The sequence below is a fragment of the Phoenix dactylifera genome, chromosome 16 (genome assembly GCF_051530095.1).
Source record: "Phoenix dactylifera cultivar Ajwa chromosome 16, Ajwa_hap1_PhDact_Kaust_v1.1, whole genome shotgun sequence".
NCBI lineage: Eukaryota > Viridiplantae > Streptophyta > Magnoliopsida > Arecales > Arecaceae > Phoenix > Phoenix dactylifera.
The window spans coordinates 18,226,003-18,251,727 of NC_143205.1; the positions used below are offsets into that span (position 1 = coordinate 18,226,003).

Here is a 25,725-nt window from a genome sequence, read left to right on the forward strand (position 1 = left end):
ACCGATGCGGGGTTGCTATCTTTACTCTACAACCACAACCGATGCGGGGTTGACATCTTTACAACCAAAAAGCAAAAGAACATGTGCGATTCACAGGAGAAAAAAATAGTTTTTATTTTTTTGAAAATTATGATAATGTAATTAAAATATTTAATAACTAGTCAAAGTAGATCTTAGGAGCGTGTTCCACTATTCCTGCAGAATAGAACCAAAAATTTTGTATGATTCATGAATTACGCTATTTAAGCATGGCCCTATATTGACCAAACTTTTTTCAGCTCAATTTTTTTTTTCTTCCTGCAGCCCAAAAGGTTCAAATTTGGGCTGGATTTGGCAGGCTTCTACAAATTTTAAGTTAGATTGGTCAACATGCCTAATTCTCATAGGATTCTCAGCCTAATAATATAAGAATATTCAAAGAAGCCCTACGAGCTAGGTTTTACAAGTTTTATATATGTTTTCAAAAAAGAAATCATAGTTTTACCTATACTTTTATAATGGAAAGCCTCCACCCATGAATAAACTATAGTTTTCCTTCTCGACCTTTATTTGGAAAATTTGCTAATCCACCTATTTGTATTGATGGAGTAAGTTGTGAATGTTAGATTTGATTCTTTTAAAAAGGGCAATCTAGCATGGAATTTAGGATAATTTGTGAAATAAATCCCATATTGGATTACAATGTTTAGTAGGAAAAAGAATAAGAGAGATGGTAAAGTAAATATTGGATCATATGTCTATTTTACTAAGAGAGAAGGTAAAACAAATATTACTAAGAAGATGGTATTTTTTTTTCTATGTGAGATTACAATAATCCGAATTGTCATTGCTTGATGGAAATGTCTACCCTTTTTTCATTGAAATCTACAAATATCTTATTTTAATATTGTCAATTTCACAATAGTCATAACTCAAAACATAACACCAGTTGACCATTTCAAGTATGTCTCTCTCATTAGACACCAATGACCAATGAATGGACTAAGAAAAAAATATTATTTAAGTTGTTTATTCAATAATATTGTTAAAAATTTGACAATATTTTTATATAAGATTATCTCCAACCAAATATAGTGACATTTGCCATTTTCATTTTTCCACCAACTAAGTATAATAAAATATATTTTTTCCATAACTTTTTTCTAGATAAATTTTTTTTAACAATCGTTAAATTATTTCATAATCTGATATACCCCAATCAGACAAAACTATGGAGTGTTTTTGCAATAATGAGATTTCTTCCTTAGATCATTCTAATGAGATTTCTTCCAAGGGAGTCAACAATTTTGTGGACTCATGAGACTGCGTATTCTTTCACCCACCATGGCATAGTTAAAATCTTGATTCTACATACTTCTTCATTTTTTTATTTTTTTAATCCATCATCTTGATTATTCAGAAAGTTGTCACCAATAATATATTCAAGTCGACCCACTATCAACTCCATCAAACATAGATCCAATCAAGTATAATCCTTCCCACAATTCATATTAGAGCCAACCAAAATTCCTGATGCAATGCAGATCAAATCATTATTTTGAGCCGCGTGAATTAATAATAGTCAACTAATTATCTTGCTACCGAATGTATTGATCTAGTTTTGGTCCACCTCATGTGCTGAAAACTCAGGCCATTCTAATGAAGTTCCAAGAATCACTGTACGCAATTGCAATAATGGGTGTAGTCGATCATGAAGATTAAGTATTATATTTGACTTCATGTCAAAAAAAAAGTGTTATTTTCTAAGTATCAGTATTAGTCTTCCTAACTGCATGACAGTCTGTAACAAAAAAATATTAGGTGAAATAGATATCTTTGAGCATCTACATACATCTTTTTTCTGTATCTATCGTTCAAAATTAATTTAGAAAGTTTTGTCATCAATAACATAATCAAGTCAACCCCATTGTAAACACCAAAAATGGATTGGATTCAATCAAGTATACTTCTCACTCCATTCAGATCAGATCCAATGAAGATTGATTACTTGAGCTATTAGATCAAATATATTTTAAACAAAGGCATGTTCAAGCTACCTGTCTTTGAAAAAACTCTCAGAATGCAATGTTCCTGTCCAAGGTCAAAAGTAGAATACTCTCATTCATGCCGCACTCCATGTTTTCTGCAGTTTTTCATACAAGAACTCATGGGGTGACTGAGGAAAACTGCCCATTTCAAGGAGATGAAAAAAGAATACTAGAAATACAGCAAGCAGAGATTACACACATGGACAACCGATCAACCTTTTCGGAAAAGCTGAGCCAAAACAACATATATAAACCGAATAGACAAAGTCCTAGGATTTAATTGTGGACAAGAATTTTGACAGCTTTTGACACAAAAACTTGCTAACTCGATTAGTTAAAACCAGCCAAGGTAATATTCCAACCTGCATTTTAAACTTTGAATTAGTAAAATGGTTTGAAGCTATGAGACAAGACAGTTTTATAGGTATCCCAATGAAAACCGCTATATAGATAAGGAGTCTATGTGTATCTCTACCATGACTTGGCCAGTGGCAGCATCTCCAGATCTCCAGGACAAGAACCTCCCTGCCAAGAAACCCAGGAAACATCAATTATACATCAGACATATAGAATGTGAAGGAATTATCATAAACCTGAGCAGCAACATCAAAAAATCTTTCACTAAATAGCATTTACTCTATTTATAAGAAACTGAAAAAAAAATAAAAAGCTTCCATATTGGAGAATGATTTTGATAAATTTATTGAAGGAAACCAAAGCGATATGTGCAGACATAAGCTAGTTATTGAGGCCTGAACGATAAACAGTTACAGTGCCCGATGCTCATAACAAGAGCTATCTCATGAGGGACATTTGTTGAAGGGCAAGTGTCTGGCGGTAAGGACTTTTTGTCTCCAACATGTATGCAAGGAAAACAACTTGCTGAAATGGATTGATGAAAAAGGCTGCAGAAAATTTGGCAGAAGAATTTTTGCATGCACAAACACAAAAATACATGAAGAATCTGCTAAGCATGACAACACACATACACACACAAATATATATATATATATATATATATATATATATATTAGAAAATTACCTGCTTTCCCACATAGGCATATATAAGAAAGCTCATGAAGAGCATAAAACTCAATTTAAAGGAGGTGTAGATATTACGCTTAATAAATCTCATACACCATTTCTCGGGTCATTTAATACCTTTAATATATCCCAATATATTTTTCAACATTATGATGTAGAAAATTGCTGAGATTTGAAGTAACTTTCTTCTTATAGTTCATTTCTGAAGGAGACAGAATTGACACTTGCATGAGAGTTAAATCAGAGTTTTTAAAAAATGATGCCATGAATGGCAGCAAGAAAGCAAGAATCATTCTCCCATCACACCGGTCGCGTTATCCAAGTCTATTCTAAGAAAAGTGCTGGATCATAGTGTCAGCAACTGTAAAGAATAACTAATTTACACGCCATAAAATTTATTGTGAGATGTTCTATAAATTTTTCCCTTGATGAAATTGTTCATGATTGTAATATACAGAGGACATAGAAGAGTTAGATCACCTATGGAGTACCATATTTCACATGCTTTGGTCCACAGGAAATGCAATTATTTCTACCTAAAGGGCACGATGGTGTTAATTCCACAATTTCTATAATGCTACGAGTACTTCAAACTCAGTTAAAGCCAAAAGGATGATATTTTCCCACCTAAAGAATTTTAAGCTTTTGTAGATAATTTTTTCAAATAAAAAATAAAAGCAGGCAGGAATTAGACCCTAGTTACCTAATCAAGCACACGGTAGTGAGACTCATATCACAATGTCCAGTTTACTATTTTCCTCGAGCACCAATCATGCTCAAGGATAGACCTGGCTATGCTTTGCACCTTGAAATCTATATGATGGAATGGCTCCTCAGCCTGTTAAAATCCTTGAAGACTTCTAGCTTTTGTTAACACCACCACCAAACTACAAACCTCCTTGTATTTATAGGTGGAAATGGTTCTTAAAAATAGGATTGAGTATGTACCAGAAAAGTGATTGGAGGTGTTTGAACAGGCAGAAGACACTGACATAATGATAGCCCCACATTGCATGCAGAAAGATGATGTTTTGTTGTTAACAATAACTAACTAAATAATATAAAATTTACTGAAATGAAGCAAATCATTATCATACGACAGGATATCATTGATAAAAACAAAATACTGTTCTTCATGCTACAAAAAATACAGAAAACATTCTGTAATGCAAATTTCTAAAGTTGGGAAAGAGCTGTGAAATTTGTTACCGAAAGGCTGCAAAAGATGTTGCGGAACTGCAGCGACTGGAACACCCCAGAAATGCCAACTAAGTCCAACATATAGTATTACCTACCAGAACCAACCAGTGAAACAATAACCCTCAACAACCAAGAAAGCACAGAGACCATTACGTGCAATCAGGAGATACCTTAAGGATCAGCAGGGCTCTTGCAAACGTATCATACGACCACCTCTTCTCCTTGCTGTGTTCCTCATGTTCTGCATTTGATTCAGAGTAGTCATTCTTAAAAAAAATAGAATAAAGAAATGAAGGGAGAGAATATAAAGAGATATAAAAGCAATAGCAAGATTAGCAAAAAGATAACAGTTAAGATAGCTTCTCGGATATAAAAATGTCAGACTTTTTCAACTTGAATGGAAGGATAGAGGGGGCCAGTACTGAAAATTTATCAAAGGGGATGGGATGCTATCACCTTTCAGTGCCAGCAAAAGTAATATCTTGTCGTAATGAGAAATTATAAAGGCAAAAGTGAGAGTTTCCAAAAGGATAGACTGAGATGTAACTACAAAGTGGAAGCAAACTGCTGCAAACCATTTTGTCTCCCGTCACCCTGACCACGGCATGAAGACATGCCATCTTCTTGGCACTATGGCAAACATGAAAGCAAGCCACCAGAGGAGGGTGCAAGATCATTAATTTTGGCACATGTACCGCTTTATTTCTGAGGTTTACGCCACCTTGTCATTCAACAGATAATATACTTGAAATCAGCATTCCAACATTATACATGAGGTGGGGGCTCACCGGTGTTAGCTCATCATTTAATTTTCCCACTGTAATCTGTCAAGACTGTGACACAAAAAGGGCACAGATTTCCTAGGGAGACACTGAATCAATCTTTACTAAACCAATATGCAGTGGCACTTATCTCAGTTTAGGTGCACCTTATAAATTGGCAATACTCTTCCAACCAAACAACATTGATGAACTTAGCCTCCTTTAAGAACTATACTGGCAAATTGATCAAATCTACTTAAAGACTCCATATGATTTGAGGATTTGTCTCCGAATACATATGTTTTTTTTTTTGTCACTTTGGAACTTCTCAAGAGATCAGTCTTGCATGGAGCCTCAATCTCTTCCACAAATAACAAATATACTGAAATTCATCTAGCTGCTTTAATGAACACAAAGATGAATACTAGCTTGTCCTTTCTCACGTATTTAGCATGTAGAATGCTGAAGAAGCAATTTTGGATTGAACATACTATAAACCCCAGGGATCCTTAAATAAATATAAAAGTTGTGTGACATAAACAATCAGAGCAATCTATAGTCAGAATTAATGGAGATAGCAAATTGTTTTCCATGTCATTCCCCACTCTATGATTTCTCCCATATGTTTCTGTTTCCTGATTTTTGGAGAACCAAATCAAATTTATTTCTGTAACATGTTTCCAAAGAGACATGTCAAAGGAATTGCCCCATCACCAAGTTCAAAATATCAGAAAACCTACATAAAACTAGTAATCATTAGGGTAGACATGTGAAAAATGAAATGTAAGAAAAACTAGATGCAGCTTTACTTCATTGTCCTATTAGTTACTAAACTAACTACATGTTGATTGTTTAAATTGTCTAGTAAATAATTCATAATTTTAGAAAGATAAACAAATAATCGGCTAACTAAAGGCACATGGTGCATATACCACCAACTTCAACCACAAAAAAACATTTAAATATTTATGTTATCATGGACCTACACAGAAGTAAAGAACTCTTGATATGTTACTGTCATATCTTCTGTAAATTATTGTTCCTGATTGTTCACAAAGCCACTTCTGTTTGTATTAAAGAATATAACAATCATAAACATAAAATCTATTCCCCAAAGTACACTTCACACATTTACATAGTCATAAGATTCTGAGATTACATAGTCAACAGCCTACTCAAAAGGTTGAAATAGTCCAAAACTTGGACACAACAAGAATTTCCTGTCATGCAAAAACTAACTAACAATGAATGATGCATGCCAACCTTAACGATTGTAGGCCCTCATGTAAGTTGAGCTATATAATAGGTTGGTAACTTTTCATTGAATGAGGAGCAATAAGCTCCCTCCAAGTTAAATAGTCAAGGATCAAACCATACAGTGTACAACTTTGACAAAATATTTCAGTAAATTAAATAATTGCTTAATGATGACTTCATATTCTACCCACAACACCTTTTCCTTTGTCTAAACTCCAAGTCAAACCATTTTAAAAAAGGAAATACAGAAAGAAAGTTCCAAAATACATACTTTTAGATAGTTCCTTCTCTTTAGTTGCAGCCATTCGTCTAAGTTTCGCAGCTTGAGCAAATGTGGTGGGCCTGCAAGTCACAAACAAAACCAGTGGAATGTATCTCCTCACAACATATATGCAATGCATGCCTAATGAAACCTGATGAAAAATGAATGAAAATAGATGCTCATTGTCTTATTTGACATCTAAAATGTATAAAGAAAGTAAAAGATGATCTTAATCAAACATTATGTTGATTAACATTATAAAAATGTAAAACAATAAGATTTTATAGAGAGATTGACACACTACGTTGATAATTTGCCTGCCTCTTTTAAAAGTTGCTTGATTTCTTGTCGCAGTTGAACTTCTTCATGGCTCCTCAATCCTCTCTGGAAAGAAAAATCAAAAGACTTTTAATAGGGAAATATTCAACAAAAGCTCACTCAGAAAAGGACCAACTGAACAGTATCAAGATACAATGAGAAATTAAAATGAAATAAGTTCAAATGGAAATTGATGTATGAGGAAATCAACTGACAGACTTTTATAAGATCACAATAAACTGGCAGAACAAAATGATGGAAAGAGATCATCAAACAGCAAGCAATACACTTTTTAGGGAAAAGATGAAAATTAACTTACATGTGTTTGTAAAAAAGGACTAGCAAATGTCAATAAATATGCTAAAAGCAGCATAAAAGTGAGCACACTGGACCAAACCTAGAAGATGGCTAATACAGAACAAGCTCAGGAAAAATCATATGAGATGCTTCAAACAATCAAACACAAGCAAAATAGGATACAAATGGGCACAGAAAATGAGGGTCTCAAACTCACATTGCACTGATTGAGAAAAGATAGAAAAGTCAGTAACAAATGGATTCAAGTACTACACATTTGTTTGAAAAATGTCTGCAATATTAGAATGCTTGGCCTGTAGGAACATTATCTAAGATTTGAGAACATATATGGAATTAAGCTTCTTGCTTGTGTTTCTCTGTTAGTGAAACAGATCGAATTTATGATTATAATTTGTAAACCTATGAAAAGGACCCAGGAGGATAAGAAGATCATCATTGCATATTTAGAAACTTTAAGAGCGGCGCGTATTTGTTTCATACCACTAACAAAGAGTGATGGAGATTTAAAGAAACTCAGATGGAAGTTCTGATGTGGAAGGATTCCAAGAACTTCATCCTTGCATAAATGGAGGTTAAAAACTTTCAAAGCAAAATCAAATGACCGGGATGTGGTTAGTTAGTTATGCTATGGATAAAACCATATGCCCATTATTTACGGTGAAAAATTAAACAATATCGCTTATATCAGTCTGATATAGTAATATATGATGTTACCTGGAAGAAAAACAACTCAGACATATCTTTTTTTTCACTGGAATGATCCTTTACCAGCATAATTTTCACTCTAAAAAGGAGGAGAAGAAGATTAAAGATTTTAGCATCTACCCTTTCCATGTATCTGCGTGCATTCTTAATAAATTGTTTCAGATAACCATTGATGTCTTACTTGCATGTCAATCAGGAATATCTTTGATGATATTCCCCCAATCCCCCGTGATATGCTGCATGCGGAGGGCCTCAGATATCTCAGGGAGATTTCTTTTGTAGGATAAGACTAATAGCAACATGTCAATACATTAATATGCGGTTCAATATACCTTCTACACATTGGATCTTCGACAATAAAGTAACTTGGACATAATTTTCCTTGTAAACTTCCGGGGCCCCCTCTAAGATGAAAGATTTATGAATGAGTCATCATTGAGGTCAAAAAGGAAATCAATTTGATTGTTACTTCAATTTGTCAGTGTAACACAAACAATAAACGAATTCCTCAGTTAGTGATTCCAGCCTTTCTACGAAGATGCTAAGATGCCACAAACCTCTACTCTAATATAAATACAATTAAGCTCGGCATTTCCAGTTTTAATTGTTATCTACATCTCTAACATGCCTAAAACGTTATCTATAGCGACGTTATACATCTGCAAGACCGCGACCAGATTTAGAAGCCAAAAAAGTACACGTCGAGATTAAAACTTTCGTCACGCTGTACAAGCTGCAGCATGTACATCATGGTTTAGATCAACTTACAAAGTATAAAGATGCTTTTAATAGGAACAACAAGACCTAGAATTAGCATTAAAAAAAAACATGATGAGACTCCACTGAAGGCATCAAATTAAGCTCTTGCGAGCAAATTTAACAAACAACATGCAAGGGAAACGCAGTTCATTGACGGATTTCCGATAATTCGACGCGAAGAGAGGGAAAGATCCGAGAGGAAAGATGGAACTCGTGGAAGGGTTGGGGATCCGATTACCTTTCTGAGAAACTCGACGAATCCATCAAGGATATGCAGAAGAACGACGAGGAGGAGGATGGAGAGAGGGGAGAGAGGACCGGCGCCGCCCATCTTTATTACCGCCGGAGAAAGGGTTTGCTATCGGGTCGACGGGAGCGGAGCCTCCAGCTCATAGCCTCGCGGCGGCCCGTTGGGTGGATTGACGGCGAGGGGGAGGAAAAGTAGAAAATTCCCCAAAAAAAGAAAAGGCCCGATGCGGGCGGCGGTCCAGAATCTCCAGTCCGGGTCACACGGTTTCTGATAAACCGGTTGGTTCGGACCGGGTCCTGAACAGCGGTTTTTGCTGCTTCTTTGTGAAGGCAACCTTTTCCCAAACTCAGCTGTGCCTTTGGCTCCTCTCGTTTATTGGATAAACAAGATTGTTATTGTGTTGAGACTGAGCTTTTATTTATTTTGGCTGACTCAAGGTATCGAACCTCAACTCATTTATGACTCAAGCTACGAATTATTCTTGGCTTATTTCCTCGTCATGTGAGCTTGGTTTAGGTTATTATTGAACTGGTTGCATCTTTGACAACCATGAATATAACTATGTTCATTTACATTAATCCTATGTCTTGCCGTTCTAGCAAAACATGAACTTTTGTTAGCAAGGATGACCCTTTGTAATCTGAGAATCTCATGATTGAATTTTGATACTCGACATAGATGAGTTAAGTTCTCTTTGCGAAATAGATTACTTCAAAAAAAAAAAAAAAAATCGTTGATCCATTGATCAGTACATTATCAGTCATGGTTTTACTTATTATATTTGCAAAGTTTTATAAAAAAATTGATAAAATATGATATTTTAAATTTTCCGTACGCATTCATGCAATCTTAGTTGCATATTGGCAGGGCATTATCTGTCTTCGTGTTATTGTATGTTTGATGCATTCTGAGCATATTAAATGATCTATCATTTCATGCGGCTTGATGTCTGGATCTTTCTTGAGCAATGTGTTGGTTTAAAGGAGCTGTTCTTAGGTGTTGAGAAACTTGCTAGTAGGGGTGGCAATCGAGTCGGATCAGGATCATAAACGGGTCGGGTCATATGCAGGTCGGATCAGAAAATCATAAACCTGAATCCGACATATTTATTAAACAGGTCAAAAATTACAACCTGAACCTGACCTGTTTATTAAACAGCTAACCCGACCCGACCCGTTTAATCTGTTTAATAAACAGGTAACCTATTTACCCAACCCAACCCGACCTGTTTAACATATTTGCCCAACCTGACCCGTTTAACCTGTTTAGACCTGTTTAACCTGCCCAACCCAACCTGTTTAATATGCCCAACCCGACCTGTTTAGATCTGTTTAGACCCATTTAACCTGTTTAGACCTGTTTAACCTGTTTAACCAGTTTAGACTTGTTTAACCTGCCAACAGTTAAACGGGTTAAACGGTTTAAACGAGTCAGACATTTAAAACCCGTATCCGACCCAATTAATAAACAGGTTAAACGGGTCGATCTGTTTACAACCCGAACCTGTTTAGGCCAAACCCAAACCTGTTTATGGCGGGTCGAACATGGGTCGGATTGGCGGATCGGGTCATATTTTGCCGCCCCTACTTGCTAGCTATTCATGCACCACATATTGAAGATTGCCTTGTGTTGTCGAATGATGAAAACATTTTGAGCTCCGCACCACATTTGATTTGTTAGAGCAAGTATTGGAATAGAATGGGAATTTCAGTTTTGACTCTATTTCAATGTTTGTCTGGGCAAGAACAATAGAGCTACAATTTTGTTGGAATCAGCATTGAAGATATGCAACTCCACTCAAACTTGTTTGATTGTCAATATATAGATACGCTTTTAATCCATCATAAGGGCCATCAATTTGCTGCTAGAGTTCACTCAAATTTGTATGCAACGTAGAAAGCTTGATTCATATCGTGGTAGAATTAGTGGCCTTTTGTGCGCATAGAAACAATTCAAAGCATATGTGTGCATGGATGAACTTAGGCGGTTCTACCACCGAACAAAGTGGCAACTATTAGATGGTTTGACATAAAATCCTAGCCTCAGACTTAGCTAGGAGAGCATGAGTTTAAGAGATGATTACAAATGGTCGAGTAGGCGGAACTACAAAAAAAACTCGAGTCATAGCAATTTCGGCGGCCAGTTAACCCTATCTCATATTAATAAAATGCATAGTGGTCATATAATTAAGATAGCGTTACACATACTTTGATATCATCACATCTAACTCTTGTCAAGGAACTCTAAAATTAGATATATACAATATTTTGTCAATGAGATTGAACTTGACATCTTTGGTTGTATACCTGTGGATCTAGAGACTCACCTATCATAGCAGCACATTATATGACTACGAGCATGATTTAGCATGAGATTCGGGGGTGCTTCATGAATCCCTTTGATCTAAACTATCTCACGTCTATATCAAGCTAAAGGGCAAGTTGCATGGTCTACTCTTTTTTTGCTTTTTTTTATATTCAAGAATGCTTTTATAAATTAAGGCCAGGGTGGGATTTGAACCTAAATCTCCTGTAGACTTTACCAACTCAAGTAGTTGGCACCCTTTGATCCATCATAACCTGTCAAGTCTCTTAGATGATGAACTCGAAATTTTCTACATTGATTTTCAAAATACAAGATGAAATGTAAGCTTTTTATAATCAATTCCACTTATTTTTTATTGGTAAAAACATGTCATAGACTTAATACAAATCATCAAATAATAATCAAAATGGTGCATGGATGCTGTAAAAAAGAAAAAGGGCTAACAACTATCGCATCCATCTACTCGTTGGATCTTAATCCGTTGCTAAGCTTGTATAATCTTCTCATCGATTTGTTCCATTGTCCACCTCTTTTCATCGAGTCTTCCATTAATATATCCTGTTGGGGGGAATAAAGTTTCCCCCCAAATGACATAAATGCCCCAGAGAAGCCGTACAACCTCCGACCCCGGACAGCAGAAGTCGGCGTCCGACCTCGGAACGCTCGGCCACGAGACGACCGACCCCGAGACCTCCGACCTAAGAGAAACCCCGATGTCCGAGGACCGTACTCTAACATCCCTCCGGCATTTATTGCGCATGGCCGCTGTAATCTTCCGGCACACTCAACAATAAATGCGGATCTCCGGCTTACTCCACCATTAATGCGGATCTCCGGCTTACTCCACCATTAATGCGGATCTCCGGCTTACTCCATAATAAATGCGCGTGGCTCCTGACATCTACGGATCCCCAGCTCTCCACGGCAAATCGACCCAGCAGGGTCTAGTCGACTATGATAAGTCTCTGATCTCGGCCATACCGCCAACATCAGTGCAATGATTCGCCTGACCGAGCACCGACCTAAACAACATGCCGAGCCATACTACGGCCTCTCCCTGTTACATCACAGGTAAACCGACCCCCGCATATAAAAGGGAGCCTTGGCCTCTCAAGAAGGAGAAAACATTGGTACCCCCAAAAATTCACTGTTTATCTTCCTTCTCCATACTATTTGCCCCCCTCACTGACTTGACCGTCGGAGGGCCGGCGCCGGAAAACCCGGCCACCGGTTCGTGTGCAGGCACCCAGACAGAGGACGCCGCCCGCCGACGGACCACCGCCCCGCCGTGAGGACTCACATCCGCTCCCTCTCTTCGACCGAAGATTGCCCCCGGGTCCAATTTCCAGCAACAGTTGGCGCTAGAGGAAGGGACCGAGTAGCAGTCATGAAGTTGAGAAGTAAGGGAGCCTCTAACATCTCCCGGCGTCCCCCGCAAAGTCCTGGACACTCCGTCCAGAATTCTCCAACTCCAGCTGATCCAGTTCCTCAGGTCCAGCCGGAACAGTTTAACGCCCTGGTGCAGCAAGTCCAGGCCCTGGCCGCCGTCGTTCAAGGTCTACGGCGCGAGGAGGCTTTACCCTCACTTCCCCCGCAGGCCCAGGCCCCGCCGGAGTGTCTCCCCAACGGCCCGGTTCTCCCCAGCCAAAATTTGCATGGCTCCTCCAGAGCCAACAATGGAGAACGAGCTTCTCCCCAGAGAGAGTCACCGGGAGAAGGTTTCGACCGGAGACCCCAACTCTCTGAGGCGGAGTCAGCCCCGGACCGCCGTGGGCTGGCGCAAACCACAGCGACAATCCCACGGGTGGGGGAGCTTGACCGAAAAGTTGAGCATCTGGAGCGCCAGATCGCGGCACTCCACAGCAAGAAGGCAAGACAGGAAGGGGACTTTGAGTTCACTACCAAGTCCCCCTTCTCCCGCCAGATCGAGGACGAGCCGGTTCCCGCGAGGTTCAAAATGCCTCAGGTGGAGCCCTACAGCGGAATCACCGACCCCCTTGACCACCTGGAGAGTTATCGGGCCCTCATGGCCCTACAAGGGTCCTCGGAGGCCATACTTTGCAAGGCCTTCCCAGCAACCCTCCGAGGGACCGCCCGGCTTTGGTTTTCTGGACTGAAGCCGAACACGGTGTCCTCTTTTGAGCAGCTCGGCAGGCAGTTCGCCACCAACTTTGCTGCCAGCCGGCGCCAGCGACGGACATCAGACTCCCTCCTGGACATCAAGCAGAAGGAGGGGGAGTCCCTCAAAGAGTACCTGGACCGCTTTACCGCCGCCACATGGGAGGTTCGCGAGCTAGACCAGTCGATAGCCATGTCGGCTTTGAAGACTGGGGTTCGCTCTTACCGATTCCTCTTCTCCATCGAGAAAAGCTTTCCGGCCGACTTCACCGAAATGCTGGCCCGAGCCCGGAAGTACGCCAAGGCCGAGGAGGCAGTCACCTCCAGGCGGGGAGCAATTGAGCCCGCCTCGAAGAAACAGAAGAAACGCCGCGAGGAACGCGGCCGACAAAGGAGCCGGTCGCCCCGCAGAGAGAAAAATCTCCCCAGACTGAGGAGTCCGCCCCGTCAGCAGGGGCGACCTCAGCAGAGGACACCTCCTCGTCCGAGGTCTCCACCACGGCCCCGGATGTACCAGGCGAGGTACGAGAACTATACACCCGTTAATGCTCCCCGGGCCGAGATCCTGATGGAAATTGAGGGTCGGGACTTCTTCCGACCCCCGCCTCCTATGCGAGACACGGGATTTTCCCGAAATACCAGGAAGTATTGCCGCTTCCACCGAGACCGTGGGCACGACACGGAGGACTGCTTCCAACTCCGGGACGAGATAGAAGCGCTCATCCGACGGGGAGTACTCAACCGGTTCGTGAGGAATCGACCTGAGGAAAGAAGGCCGGCGGAGAATGTCGCATCAACCGAAAATCCAGGCGACAACAGGCCCATCGCCGGCACCATCAACATGATCGGGCGGGCCTCGGCAGGAACGGCCGCCCAGGGAACACCCCCGAAGCGCCCACGTACCGATGAAGTCATCTCGTTCTCGGACGAGGACTTAGAAGGGGTCGAGACCCCTCACGATGACGCTGTGGTCATCTCAATGATTGTAAATAGGTTTGATGTAAAGCGTGTCCTAGTTGACAATGGAAGTTCAGCCAACATTTTGTACTACCACGCCTACCAAAAAATGGGGTTGACAGAAGGACATCTCCGGAGAATCAGTGCCCCGCTAGTCGGGTTTACCGGAGATGCGGTCTCGGTTGAAGGTGAGGCTAGCTTCCTTGTCACAGTTGGCCTCGCCCCCCGGGAGAGCACTGTGAGGATGGACTTCCTGGTGGTCCGTCTGCCCTCGGTCTACAACGCCATCCTTGGGCGCCCAGGGTTAAACACCCTTCGAGCCGTGGTTTCAACTCGCCATTTACTCATGCGGTTCCCCACCGACCAAGGAGTAGGCGAGGTCCGCGGAGACCAACTGGTCGCCAAGCAATGCTACATGGCGGCCCACACAGTGAAACAACCAGCTGAGGCGCCAGACCGCCCGACGCGCCCTTCACTCCCCATAGAAACCCTCGATGCGAGGGACACCCCCTGGAAGAAGCAAGTAGAGCCCGGTGAGCTCCTTATTCAAATCCCACTACGAGAAAATTTTTCCGAGCTAACCGTGCAGGTCGGCTCCGGCCTCGGCGCCCATGAGAGGGATCGCCTCGTCAGCTTCCTGCGGGATAATGCCGACGTCTTCGCCTGGTCGCCCGCGGACGTGCCAGGAATTGACCCTGAGGTCATGGTCCACCGACTTCAGGTGAAACCAACCAGCAAGCCTGTAAAGCAGAAGAAAAGAGGCTCCGCCCCCGAGCGACAACGAGCTGTGGCCGAGGAGGTGGACAAACTCCTCGGAGCCGGCTTCATCCGGGAGGTCTCCTACCCGGACTGGCTCGCCAACATAGTCCTCGTAAAGAAGGCCAACGGAAAATGGCGTATGTGTGTGGACTACACCGACCTGAACAAGGCCTGCCCAAAAGACAGTTTCCCCCTCCCGAGCATCGACCAGCTCGTCGACTCCACCTCGAGACACCAACTGCTAACTTTTATGGACGCCTTTTCAGGATACAATCAAATCCGAATGGCGCCAGAAGACGAGGAGAAGACGGCCTTCATCACCGACAAGGGCACCTACTGCTATAAGGTGATGCCCTTTGGCCTGAAAAACGCTGGGGCCACCTATCAGAGGCTGGTCAGCCAGATTTTTAAAGACCAGATCGGCCGGAACATGGAAGTCTACGTGGACGACATGTTGGTGAAGAGCCGAGCGGCGGAACACCACATAGCCGATCTCGACGAGACGTTCGCCAAGCTCAGAAAATATCAAATGAAACTCAATCCGGCGAAGTGCGCGTTTGGGGTCACCTCGGGCAAGTTCCTGGGTTTCATAGTGACCCAGCGCGGAATTGAGGCCAACCCGGAGAATATCCGGGCACTGCAAGAGATGTCGCCTCCAAAGACAATTAAGGAGGTGCAGCGGCTCGCGGGGCGGGTAGCCGCCCTGGGAAGGTTCGTCTCTCGGTCGGCCGAGCGTTGCCTCCCCTTCTTCAAGAGCCTCAAACGGCCGAAAGATTTCCGGTGGACAGAAGAATGCCAGCAGGCCTTTGAAGAGCTTCGGAGCCTTCTGGCTTCTCCCCCGCTGCTCACCAAGCCCCGGAAAGGCGAGGTCCTTTACTTATATCTGGCCGTCTCCCCAGCCGCAGTGAGCTCAGTTCTCATCCGGGAAGAGGACAAGCTCCAAAAGCCGGTCTATTACACCAGCCGGGTTCTCAGGGATGCCGAGACCCGATATTCTAAACTTGAGAAGACCATCTTCGCTCTCATCATCTCGGCTCGGAGACTCAGGCCTTACTTCCAAGCCCACACGATAGCTATATTGACCGACCAGCCCATGAAGCAAATATTGCAGAGGTCGGATCGTACGGGGAGGGTCGCCAAATGGGCGGTCGAGCTCGGGGAATTTGACCTCGAATATCGGCCCAGGCTGGCTATCAAAGCTCAGATACTCGCCGACTTCATCGTGGAGTGCACCCTTCCGGACGACCCCGAGCTGCCATCTGAGTCCGTGGAGGAGACCCCGAAGCAGCCATGGGTCCTGCACTCGGATGGGTCTTCGACCCCGGGGGGCAGCGGGGCCGGACTTATCCTCACCAGTCCAGATGGAGTGGTGGCTGAGCAAGCTCTGCGCCTCGAGTTCCCGGCCTCGAACAATGAGGCCGAGTATGAGGCTCTCATCGCCGGGCTCAAGCTGGCGAGAGAACTAAAAGTGGGAGATCTGACGGCCTTCAGCGACTCCCAGCTGGTGGTGAACCAGGTCCAAGGAGATTTTGAAGCTAAAGGGCCATCCATGCAAAAGTATCTCCAAAAGGTGCGGGAACTCACATCTGCCCTGAATTCTTTTAATATTCAGTACATTCCCAGAGCGGAAAACCTCAGGGCAGACCAGCTATCCAAACTGGCCACCTCCCGCATGAGCGAGCTTCCCAAGGGAACAGCGCTCGAGTATCTTCAGACCCCCAGCACGGAGGAACCCGAGCCTACCATGTACGTCGACTCCGAGCCAAGTTGGATCGATGGGCTCATCTGCTACCTTCAGGACGGAACCCTACCTCATGACGAGACGGAGGCTCGTCGAATCAAGCGCCAGGCTCCCCGGTATGTCTTGTACGAGAATAAACTCTATCGACAATCATTTACTTCTCCCCTTCTCAGATGCCTCCGCCCCTCCGAGGCGGACTACGCCCTCCGAGAGGTCCATGAAGGGATCTGCGGAAATCACCTAGGGGGTCGAGCCTTGGCCCATAAGATCCTGCGGCAGGGATACTACTGGCCCACACTCCAGAAGGACGCAACAGATTTCGTCCGCAAGTGCGATCATTGCCAACGAAACGCCAATATCCAGTGCCGACCTTCAGCTCTGCTGACCTCCATCATCGCCCCCTGGCCGTTTGCCCAATGGGGGATCGACATCCTGGGGCCCTTTCCCCTGGCCACCGGACAGAGAAAGTTCCTGGTCGTCTCCATCGACTACTTCACCAAATGGGTCGAGGCCGAACCCGTTGCCCGGATCACCGAGCAAAAGATGCGGGACTTCGTGTGGAAGTCCATAATATGCAGATTCGAACTACCCTGTATCCTTATATCTGACAATGGTCGACAATTTGACAATGTTCATTTCAGGAAATTTTGCTCTGAACTCGGCATTGATCACCGTTTCACCTCGGTCGCTCACCCCCAGACAAACGGGGAAACTGAGGTAACTAACCGAACTATTTTGCAGGGACTTAAAGCTAGGCTTGATCGGTCCAAAGGACAGTGGGTCGAGGACTTGTACAATGTCCTTTGGGCGTACCGGACCACGTTCTGACTACCCACGGGAGAGACCCCCTTCAACCTAGCATACGGCACTGAGGCCGTCATCCCGTTGGAGATCGGCCTGCCTTCTCCCAGAGTGGAGCATTACGACCCCGACACCAACTCTTCCCAGCTAAGGAGCAACTTGGACCTTGTCGAAGAAACGAGAGAGATCGCCCGGGTTCGCATGGCGAGATACCAACAGCGAACGGCCCAATACTACAACTCCAGAGTCAAGCCCAAGCTCTTCAAAGTAGGGGACCTCGTCCTCAGGAGAGCCGAGGCTTCTCAACCGACCGAGCAAGGAAAGCTCGCCCCAAATTGGGAAGGGCCGTATCAAATCGCCCGGGTACAACGACCAGGGGCGTACAAATTGAAGTCCCTGGAGGGGACTCTGATCCCACGAAGCTGGAACTCCGAGAATCTACGGATGTATTACCAATGAAACCCTAAGGGGTTCAAAACAATCAGGACAATGGACTCAGCTCCTTTTTCTGCAAATATTTCTCTCACCTTGATAACTGTAATCCTCTTTTAATATTGGGTCGTCTGTGATCCTCAGATTCCCCGGCCAAAATCGGGATGCCTCGAGGCTCGACCGTAGAGTCCCAAACTCCCTCGACCTCGGGAAGAATCGCAAGACGATGAGACGTGGAATGGAGCAGGATTCCTCGACTTAGGCCGAGATGCCCCGAGTGTCGACAGTGCGTGCCCAGACCCCTCGACACTTCGGGAAGACGGGGTAGTACCTTCGCGGCCCCCCGTGGCGCTCATCACCAACAACGGGGTAGTACCTTCGCGGCCCCCCGTAGCGCCCCATCGACTAAGGTCGGGATGCCCCGAGGGTCGATCGTAGAGAACCAGACTCCCTCGACCTCGGGAAGGCGCCGTGAGGGGTGGAAAGGGTGGCTCCACCTGGGGCGCCACGAAGTGGACCCCCAGGAGCGGTCGACGATCCCCGATCCCCGAAGCGAGCGATCCCTCGACTAAGGTCGAGATGCCCCGAGTGTCGACAGTGCGTACCCAGACCCCTCGACACTTCGGGAAGACGGGGTAGTACCTTCGCGGCCCCCCGTGGCGCTCATCACCAACAATGGGGTAGTACCTTCGCGGCCCCCCGTAGCGCTCCCTCGACTAAGGTCGGGATGCCCCGAGGGTCGACCGTAGAGAACCAGACTCCCTCGACCTCGGGAAGGCGCCGTGAGGGGTGGAAAGGGTGGCTCCACCTGGGGCGCCACGAAGTGGACCCCCAGGAGCGGTCGACGATCCCCGATCCCCGAAGCGAGCGATCCCTCGACTAAGGTCGAGATGCCCCGAGTGTCGACAGTGCGTACCCAGACCCCTCGACACTTCGGAAAGACGGGGTAGTACCTTCGCGGCCTCCCGTGGCGCTCATCACCAACAACGGGGTAGTACCTTCGCGGCCCCCCGTAGCGCCCCCTCGACTAAGGTCGGGATGCCCCGAGGGTCGACCGTAGAGAATCAGACTCCCTCGACTTCGGGAGGTACCACAGGTCAGCAAAGCGTCCGCAGACCCGCCGACTTGACACAAGACCCCTCGACCAAAGTTGAGGTGCCCCGAGGTCCGACCACAGGGTCTCAAACTCCCTCGACCTCGCAAAGAGCTACAAATCAATAAAGTCTCCCCAAGCCCTCTCAACCTCGGCGGGTGCTGTCGGGTCCGTGAGAAGCCCGAGCCCCCTTAAAGTCAAAAATGACTCCGCAGGTCGACGAGGAAGGGAAGCAGCCTACTCCACCATGCGAAGCATAACTCTGAGAATGAAAGAGGTACATTCAACTGGACGCCCTCCTTGTCAAATTTTATTTACATATTGCTGAGCGGAATCTTAATGTTGGAGCCTTATCTCGCCCCAAAGTCGGGCCTCTCTAACGGGTCGGCTTAGGATCGACCTCCTAATTACATTATGCATGCACCGTTCGTCAAGCCTCCGAAACTGGTACAGAGGATTTCATAAATTAGTGCCCAACTCGGCTCTTCGACGTAAACTCCTACGTCCGGCTGAAAAAGTGGTCCCGGCCACGAATGTGCCAGCCAAACGCGGGTACCAAGGCAATCTCTGGAAACCCAGCCTTGCTCACCGAAGCCTCGGCAGAGTCCGAGAACAATAACTACGAAAACCGTCGGTAATAACCTGCCTATTGGCCCGCGCTCCCTCTGAGGGGTTTGGAGTTAAGTTCGGAGACCCGACTAAACTCCCCGATTAGCGGCACGCACAGACCTAGTCCGGTCTTAGTTAAAGGGCTAAGGCCCGACCTCGATGCCTTGGGACTCCCCTAAAGGCTAAACGCAATGACCTCCATGACTCCCAAATCCGAGCTATAGGACTTAGAGAAATTTTCTAAAAAACTCAAGACTCGGAGCTCCTCTTCGTCGGGATGACTGGAACCCGAGAAGGCTAAGACGTAGCCCGGGAAGAAGGACAACTTCGTTAAGCAGCCCGAAAATTAAAATGCAAAGCTAGGCCATCGAGGCGGTTCGCTAAGGCCCTGGCCTCGGTCACGACAACAGAGGGAAAGATGAACACGGAATGGCAAAAATACTTTTTCATTAACAAAGGGCCGGAAGGCCAATTACAAAATTGGAAGTCGGCCGCTCAAGGGCCGACCCCGGATACAATGAAAAAGAAAAGAAAAATATGCTAAGTCCTAAGCGGCGGGAGCCACATCCGGGGGGTCGTCCGGCACATTGATGACCTCAAGACCTTCCTCCGGAACAGGCTCGGGGTCGGGAGCAGGAGCTTCGGGCACCACCTCCGGGACAGCGTCCGTCTCGGCCGCCAGAGCCACCTCCATGACACCGTCCGCCTCGGCTACCCCCGTCGAAGGCTCGGCGGGGTCTTGCTCATATATTCCCGCCTCGGATGTCAGGATGGTGGGAAGGGCTCGCACGTCGGACCCCCAGCCCCGGTCCTCCCTCGGACGGACCGTCGAGAAGTCGTACTGAGGGCAGTACAGGCGCACCTGCTCTCGGAAGTTCTCGAAGCCTCGAAGGAAACCGTCGACCGTCTCCTCCTCCAACATGTCGCGGAACTCTTGCGACTCTTTGAAGAGCTCCACGGCGTGCTCGGCTCGTTCGAGAGCCCTCCTCTCCCGGGCCTCAAGTTGCTCGAGTCGGAGGCGAAGGGCCCTCTCCTCATACTCGAGGGCCGCGACCCTGGCCTGGACCTCCCCCAAGCGCGCCTCCGTGCCGCGCATGGTTGCCTTGGTCATGGCGTGAGCCGCCTTCTCCTCCTCAAGCGCCCCCACCACGGCAAGACGCTCGGCCTCGGTGGCCGCCCACCGAGCCTCGGCGGCCGCCCACCGAGCCTCGGCAGCGGCCGACACCGCTTCTAGCTCGGCGATTCTTTTCTTGGCCGGCTCCAGCTGCTGGCCGAGCTGCCGAACTTCTTCCCGATACCCGTGGGCGAGGAACGCCATGGTGTCGAGCTCGAGAATATGCTGAAAAAAAAAAAAAAAGAAGAAGCGAGGGTATTGTGAGTTGAAAGGCACGTATGCACGCTAATAACTCCGGAAAATTAAGAAGGGAACTTACCCGGGCCGTGCTGCAGTAAGCACTGCCGGCGACCTCCTCCAGCGAAATCCTCCGGAACACGGCCCGGTCCGCTGGAAGCACTGCACGCCGCAACATGGAGCGTGCGACCTCGGCGTCCTGAAAGGCCGAGCTCCCCTCAGGAATGGAAGAGTCCGGCTCAACCGACTCTTCTCGGAAAGCTCGGGAAGAACTCGGCACGATCGAACCCGAGGTCCCGGAGCCGCTCGCCTCGGGGCCTCGGGCAGGCCCGGGTCCTGGCTGCTGCGGCCGGGCCACGGACGATTCCCCCCGCCGGGCAAGGGGGGCAGGGCAAGGAGGGGCCGATGGGCCCGCACCACTGACCACCCGCTCCCGCCTCGGGTCGGCCGCAGGGGCCCCCGCCTCGGGGCCACTCGTCCCGGCCGACGAGGAAGCGCCGTCTGTCCTCGCCCTCCTCCGAGGCTGGGGATTAGCCCCCCCGGCCTCGGCCTCCCGCCTCCTCAGGCGGGAAAAAAGCGACGTGTTACTGGTCGGCATACGGGGAATATCTGAAATCAAAAATTTTGTTAAGTGTCAGGCCAGTGGCAGTAAAAGCGAAAGACAAAGAATGAAAATAACGTAGCCGCCCTTACCCTCGGGGCGCGCCGAGCTCAGACCCACGCTCGCCAGGGCGTCCTCCCGCAGGAGCTCGGTCAGGTCGTTGCCCCTCCCGAGGGCTCGCACAGAGTCTAGGATCCTCAGCTCCCTCCCCGTGGGCTCGGAGAGTCTGTTGAGGGCCTTCAGCCGTGGGTGTCCCCACCTCGGCTCAAACCCCCAAGGCGCCACAGACGCCAGAAAGAAAAACTTCCTCTTCCACTCGTGGATCGAGGAAGGGGCGCCCCGGAAGAGTGACATACCGCCCCGAAAGGCGAAGTACAACCACCCTACGTCCGCCGGGTTTTTCTTTAACAGAAAACACCGACGAAAAAGGCCTACCGAAATCGGGATCCCGTGCCCGAGGCACAGGGATAAAAACCCGATTATGGTCCTCCATGAGTTCGGAGCTAACTGCGCCGGGACGAGCTGGTACTCGGCCAGTAAGTCGATCACGAACTCATGGGCAGGAAAACGCAGGCCCGCCCAAAGTGTCTCGCGGTAGACCGCGATCCGACCTGGGGGCGGCTGCGTCACCCTGTCTTCCGGCCCTGCGGTTTCAAGGCGAAACCCGGGCTGGAAGAAGAAGCGGGAGCGGATTAACTCCAGCTCCTCTCCCGACAGACTCGACCCAACCTCTTCGGGACTGGAACCCATTCTCACGGAAGAGTGGAGCAAAAATTAAGAGTAGAAAATGGAAGTTGACGAGGAGGAAAAAAGAGGAAACCCTAGTGAAAACAGGAAGAAAACCTACTGGACATTGCCGAAAATCGCTCCGGGCACCACCAGCAAGATTCAGCTGAGGGAGGAAGCAGGGGGGAAAGACGACGAAAATAAGAGGCAGCCAAGCAAGACCTTTAGGGCAGACTCGTGGGGTTTATATGGACCCCCCTGACGACCCAGATCGACGGGGTCGGTTCTCATCCCCCCGACCGAGTTGCGCCACGTGTCGACCTCGGAAGCCGAGGCACCGTATTCACTCCGGTTTAATAAATCGGATACGAAATCGAAGCGTTGTCCCATCGGATCTCGGGGCCTCATCATGGGTCCACAGAATCAAATCGTCCTGAGGAACGAGCGGACGTAACCCCCGCTCCCCTCGTTTAATAAGATCTGGGACACGTGGAGCCCCGATGAGGCCTCCACTTCTTCGGAATTATGATCCAGTAACATGAAATCGAAAGCGTCCGACCTCGGGTCGCGCCGCGTGTCCGTTTCAAACCCCGTAACGGCACACTCATTAATGAGCCAGAAGCGTCGATTACGGAATCGAGACATCGCCTCGACGAGCTCGAGGTCCCCCCTCATTAATCCGCCGTAAAATGATCCTGGCGATTCAAGAAGCATGATGATACGAGCCCCATCATTAGCTCACCGAATAAAGCAGCCTCGAGACGAGGGCGCATATCTCACCATGAAGACTCCGGAAAGCACAAGGGGGCGGGCGAGACCTTCCCCCCAACCTTAGTGACAGATTTTACTTCCCACGTCCGAGCCCCACAAGCCGCTCGAACTCGGAAGTCGGGGGGTAGTGTTGGGGGGAATAAAGTTTCCCCCCAAATGACATAAATGCCCCAGAGAAGCCGTACAACCTCCGACCCCGGACAGCAGAAGTCGGCGTCCGACCTCGGAACGCTCGGCCACGAGACGACCGACCCCGAGACCTCCGACCTAAGAGAAACCCCGATGTCCGAGGACCGTACTCTAACATCCCTCCGGCATTTATTGCGCATGGCCGCTGTAATCTTCCGGCACACTCAACAATAAATGCGGATCTCCGGCTTACTCCACCATTAATGCGGATCTCCGGCTTACTCCACCATTAATGCGGATCTCCGGCTTACTCCATAATAAATGCGCGTGGCTCCTGACATCTACGGATCCCCAGCTCTCCACGGCAAATCGACCCAGCAGGGTCTAGTCGACTATGATAAGTCTCTGATCTCGGCCATACCGCCAACATCAGTGCAATGATTCGCCTGACCGAGCACCGACCTAAACAACATGCCGAGCCATACTACGGCCTCTCCCTGTTACATCACAGGTAAACCGACCCCCGCATATAAAAGGGAGCCTTGGCCTCTCAAGAAGGAGAAAACATTGGTACCCCCAAAAATTCACTGTTTATCTTCCTTCTCCATACTATTTGCCCCCCTCACTGACTTGACCGTCGGAGGGCCGGCGCCGGAAAACCCGGCCACCGGTTCGTGTGCAGGCACCCAGACAGAGGACGCCGCCCGCCGACGGACCACCGCCCCGCCGTGAGGACTCACATCCGCTCCCTCTCTTCGACCGAAGATTGCCTCCGGGTCCAATTTCCAGCAACATATCCAACATCAATGATTAAAATAACTAGCCCAAATTGGACAAATTTTTCCAGAAATAGTAAGGCTAAAAGGGTATATCTGTATAGGCAAAATTGGATAAGTGTCCATCCTGATGCAAGGCAATTGAAATTGGAGGATGACGATGGCCTCGCTGGTTAGCATGAAAAATATCAATATAAACCGATCAAATGTCCACTTGGAATCCAAACAGAAGCCACACCTAGAGTTAGGCACTGGGCCGGGCCGTGCCTGGCACGGCCCGCGTGCTACAGTATCGGGCCGTGCCTGGCACGGCCCATTAAAGGGGGCCGTGCTGGGTTGCCATTTTCTGGCCCGCGGGCCGAGCCCGGCATGGCCCATTAGGGCCTGGGCTGGTACGGCCCGACCTGACCCTCCCCCTGCCCCAGCGGGACGCTTCCCTCGCGATGCCACTGCCACTCCCGCCGCCCACCTCCGCCACCCCTCCCACTGCATCCTCCCAGATCCCGGTCCTCTCCGACCTGGAGCGCCTCCGACGCATCGGCAGCGGCAGCGGAGGCACCGTCTGGATGGTGCGGCAGCGCCCCACCGGACGGATCTACGCCCTCAAGATCATCTACGGCAACCACGAGGACGCCGTCCGCCGACAGATCTGCCATGAGATCGAGATCCTCCGCACCGCCGATAACCCGTACGTCGTCCGGTGCCACGGAATGTACGACCACGCCGGCGAGATCCAAATCCTCCTCGAGTACATGGACGGGGGATCCCTCGAGGGCCGCCGCATCTCCTCCGAGCTCTTCCTCGCCCACGTCGCCCGCCAGGTGCTTGCCGGATTGGCCTACCTCCACCGCCAGCGCATCGTCCACCGCGACATCAAGCCCTCCAACCTCCTCATCAACTCCGCCCGCCAGGTCAAGATCGCCGACTTCGGCGTCGGTCGGATCCTCGCCCAGACCATGGACCCCTGCAACTCCTCCGTCGGGACCGTCGCCTATATGAGCCCCGAGCGCATCAACACCGACCTCAACTATGGCATCTACAACGGCTACGCCGGCGACATTTGGAGCTTCGGCCTCAGCATCCTCGAGTTCTACCTTGGCCGCTTCCCCTTCGACGAGAACATCGGCCGCCAGGGGGACTGGGTCTCCCTCATGTGGCCTCCCGTCTCGACCCGTTACGGGCCGTGCTTGGCACGGCCCGTCTCGTGCCGTGCTGAGCCCAGCCCGCCAATCCACGGGCCTTGGGCCGGGCCGGGCTTCGGTTTTTCGCTGAGCGGGCCGTGCCCGACACGGCCCGCTAACGAAGCGGGCCGGGCCAGGCACGGCCCGTTTAGTCCGTGGCCTAGTGGGCCTGGGCCGGGCCGGCCCGGCACGGCCCGATGCCCATCACTGGCCACACCGGATACGGACTGCACCAATTGTCCCCTGCACTCATCAGGACCACCGAATGCTACCCACGGTACTCCCCATCACCCGCCGCCCATCCGATGTTCCCTTTCCCGAATCAACGGCCGGAATCAAGAGTTATCCACAGGGACAATTTTGTAACTCTGTCAATAAGAGACCAACGCGTGGTGGAGATCTAGCGGGGCCCAGATCCGATGGTAGACACGTGGCTCCACCTCGTTCCAAGCCT

General features: G+C 48.1%; 1 protein-coding gene and 1 pseudogene across 1 annotated transcript; one reads left to right on the forward strand and one right to left on the reverse strand.

Annotated features, from left to right (window-relative positions):
* Positions 1-2,073: 2,073 nt before the first annotated feature.
* LOC103701105 (protein GET1-like) lies at positions 2,074-9,098 on the reverse strand. The gene is made up of 7 exons (XM_008783078.5): positions 8,890-9,098; positions 6,856-6,935; positions 6,561-6,631; positions 4,442-4,512; positions 4,281-4,362; positions 2,503-2,552; positions 2,074-2,389 (listed from the first exon to the last, which is right to left on the reverse strand). The coding sequence occupies exons 1-7, from the start codon at positions 8,980-8,982 to the stop codon at positions 2,297-2,299; spliced, it is 540 nt and encodes a 179-aa protein (XP_008781300.3). The 5' UTR covers positions 8,983-9,098; the 3' UTR covers positions 2,074-2,296.
* Positions 9,099-24,088: 14,990 nt separating this feature from the next.
* On the forward strand, positions 24,089-25,674 carry LOC149751148 (mitogen-activated protein kinase kinase 5 pseudogene; annotated as a pseudogene).
* The last annotated feature ends 51 nt before the right edge of the window (positions 25,675-25,725 follow it).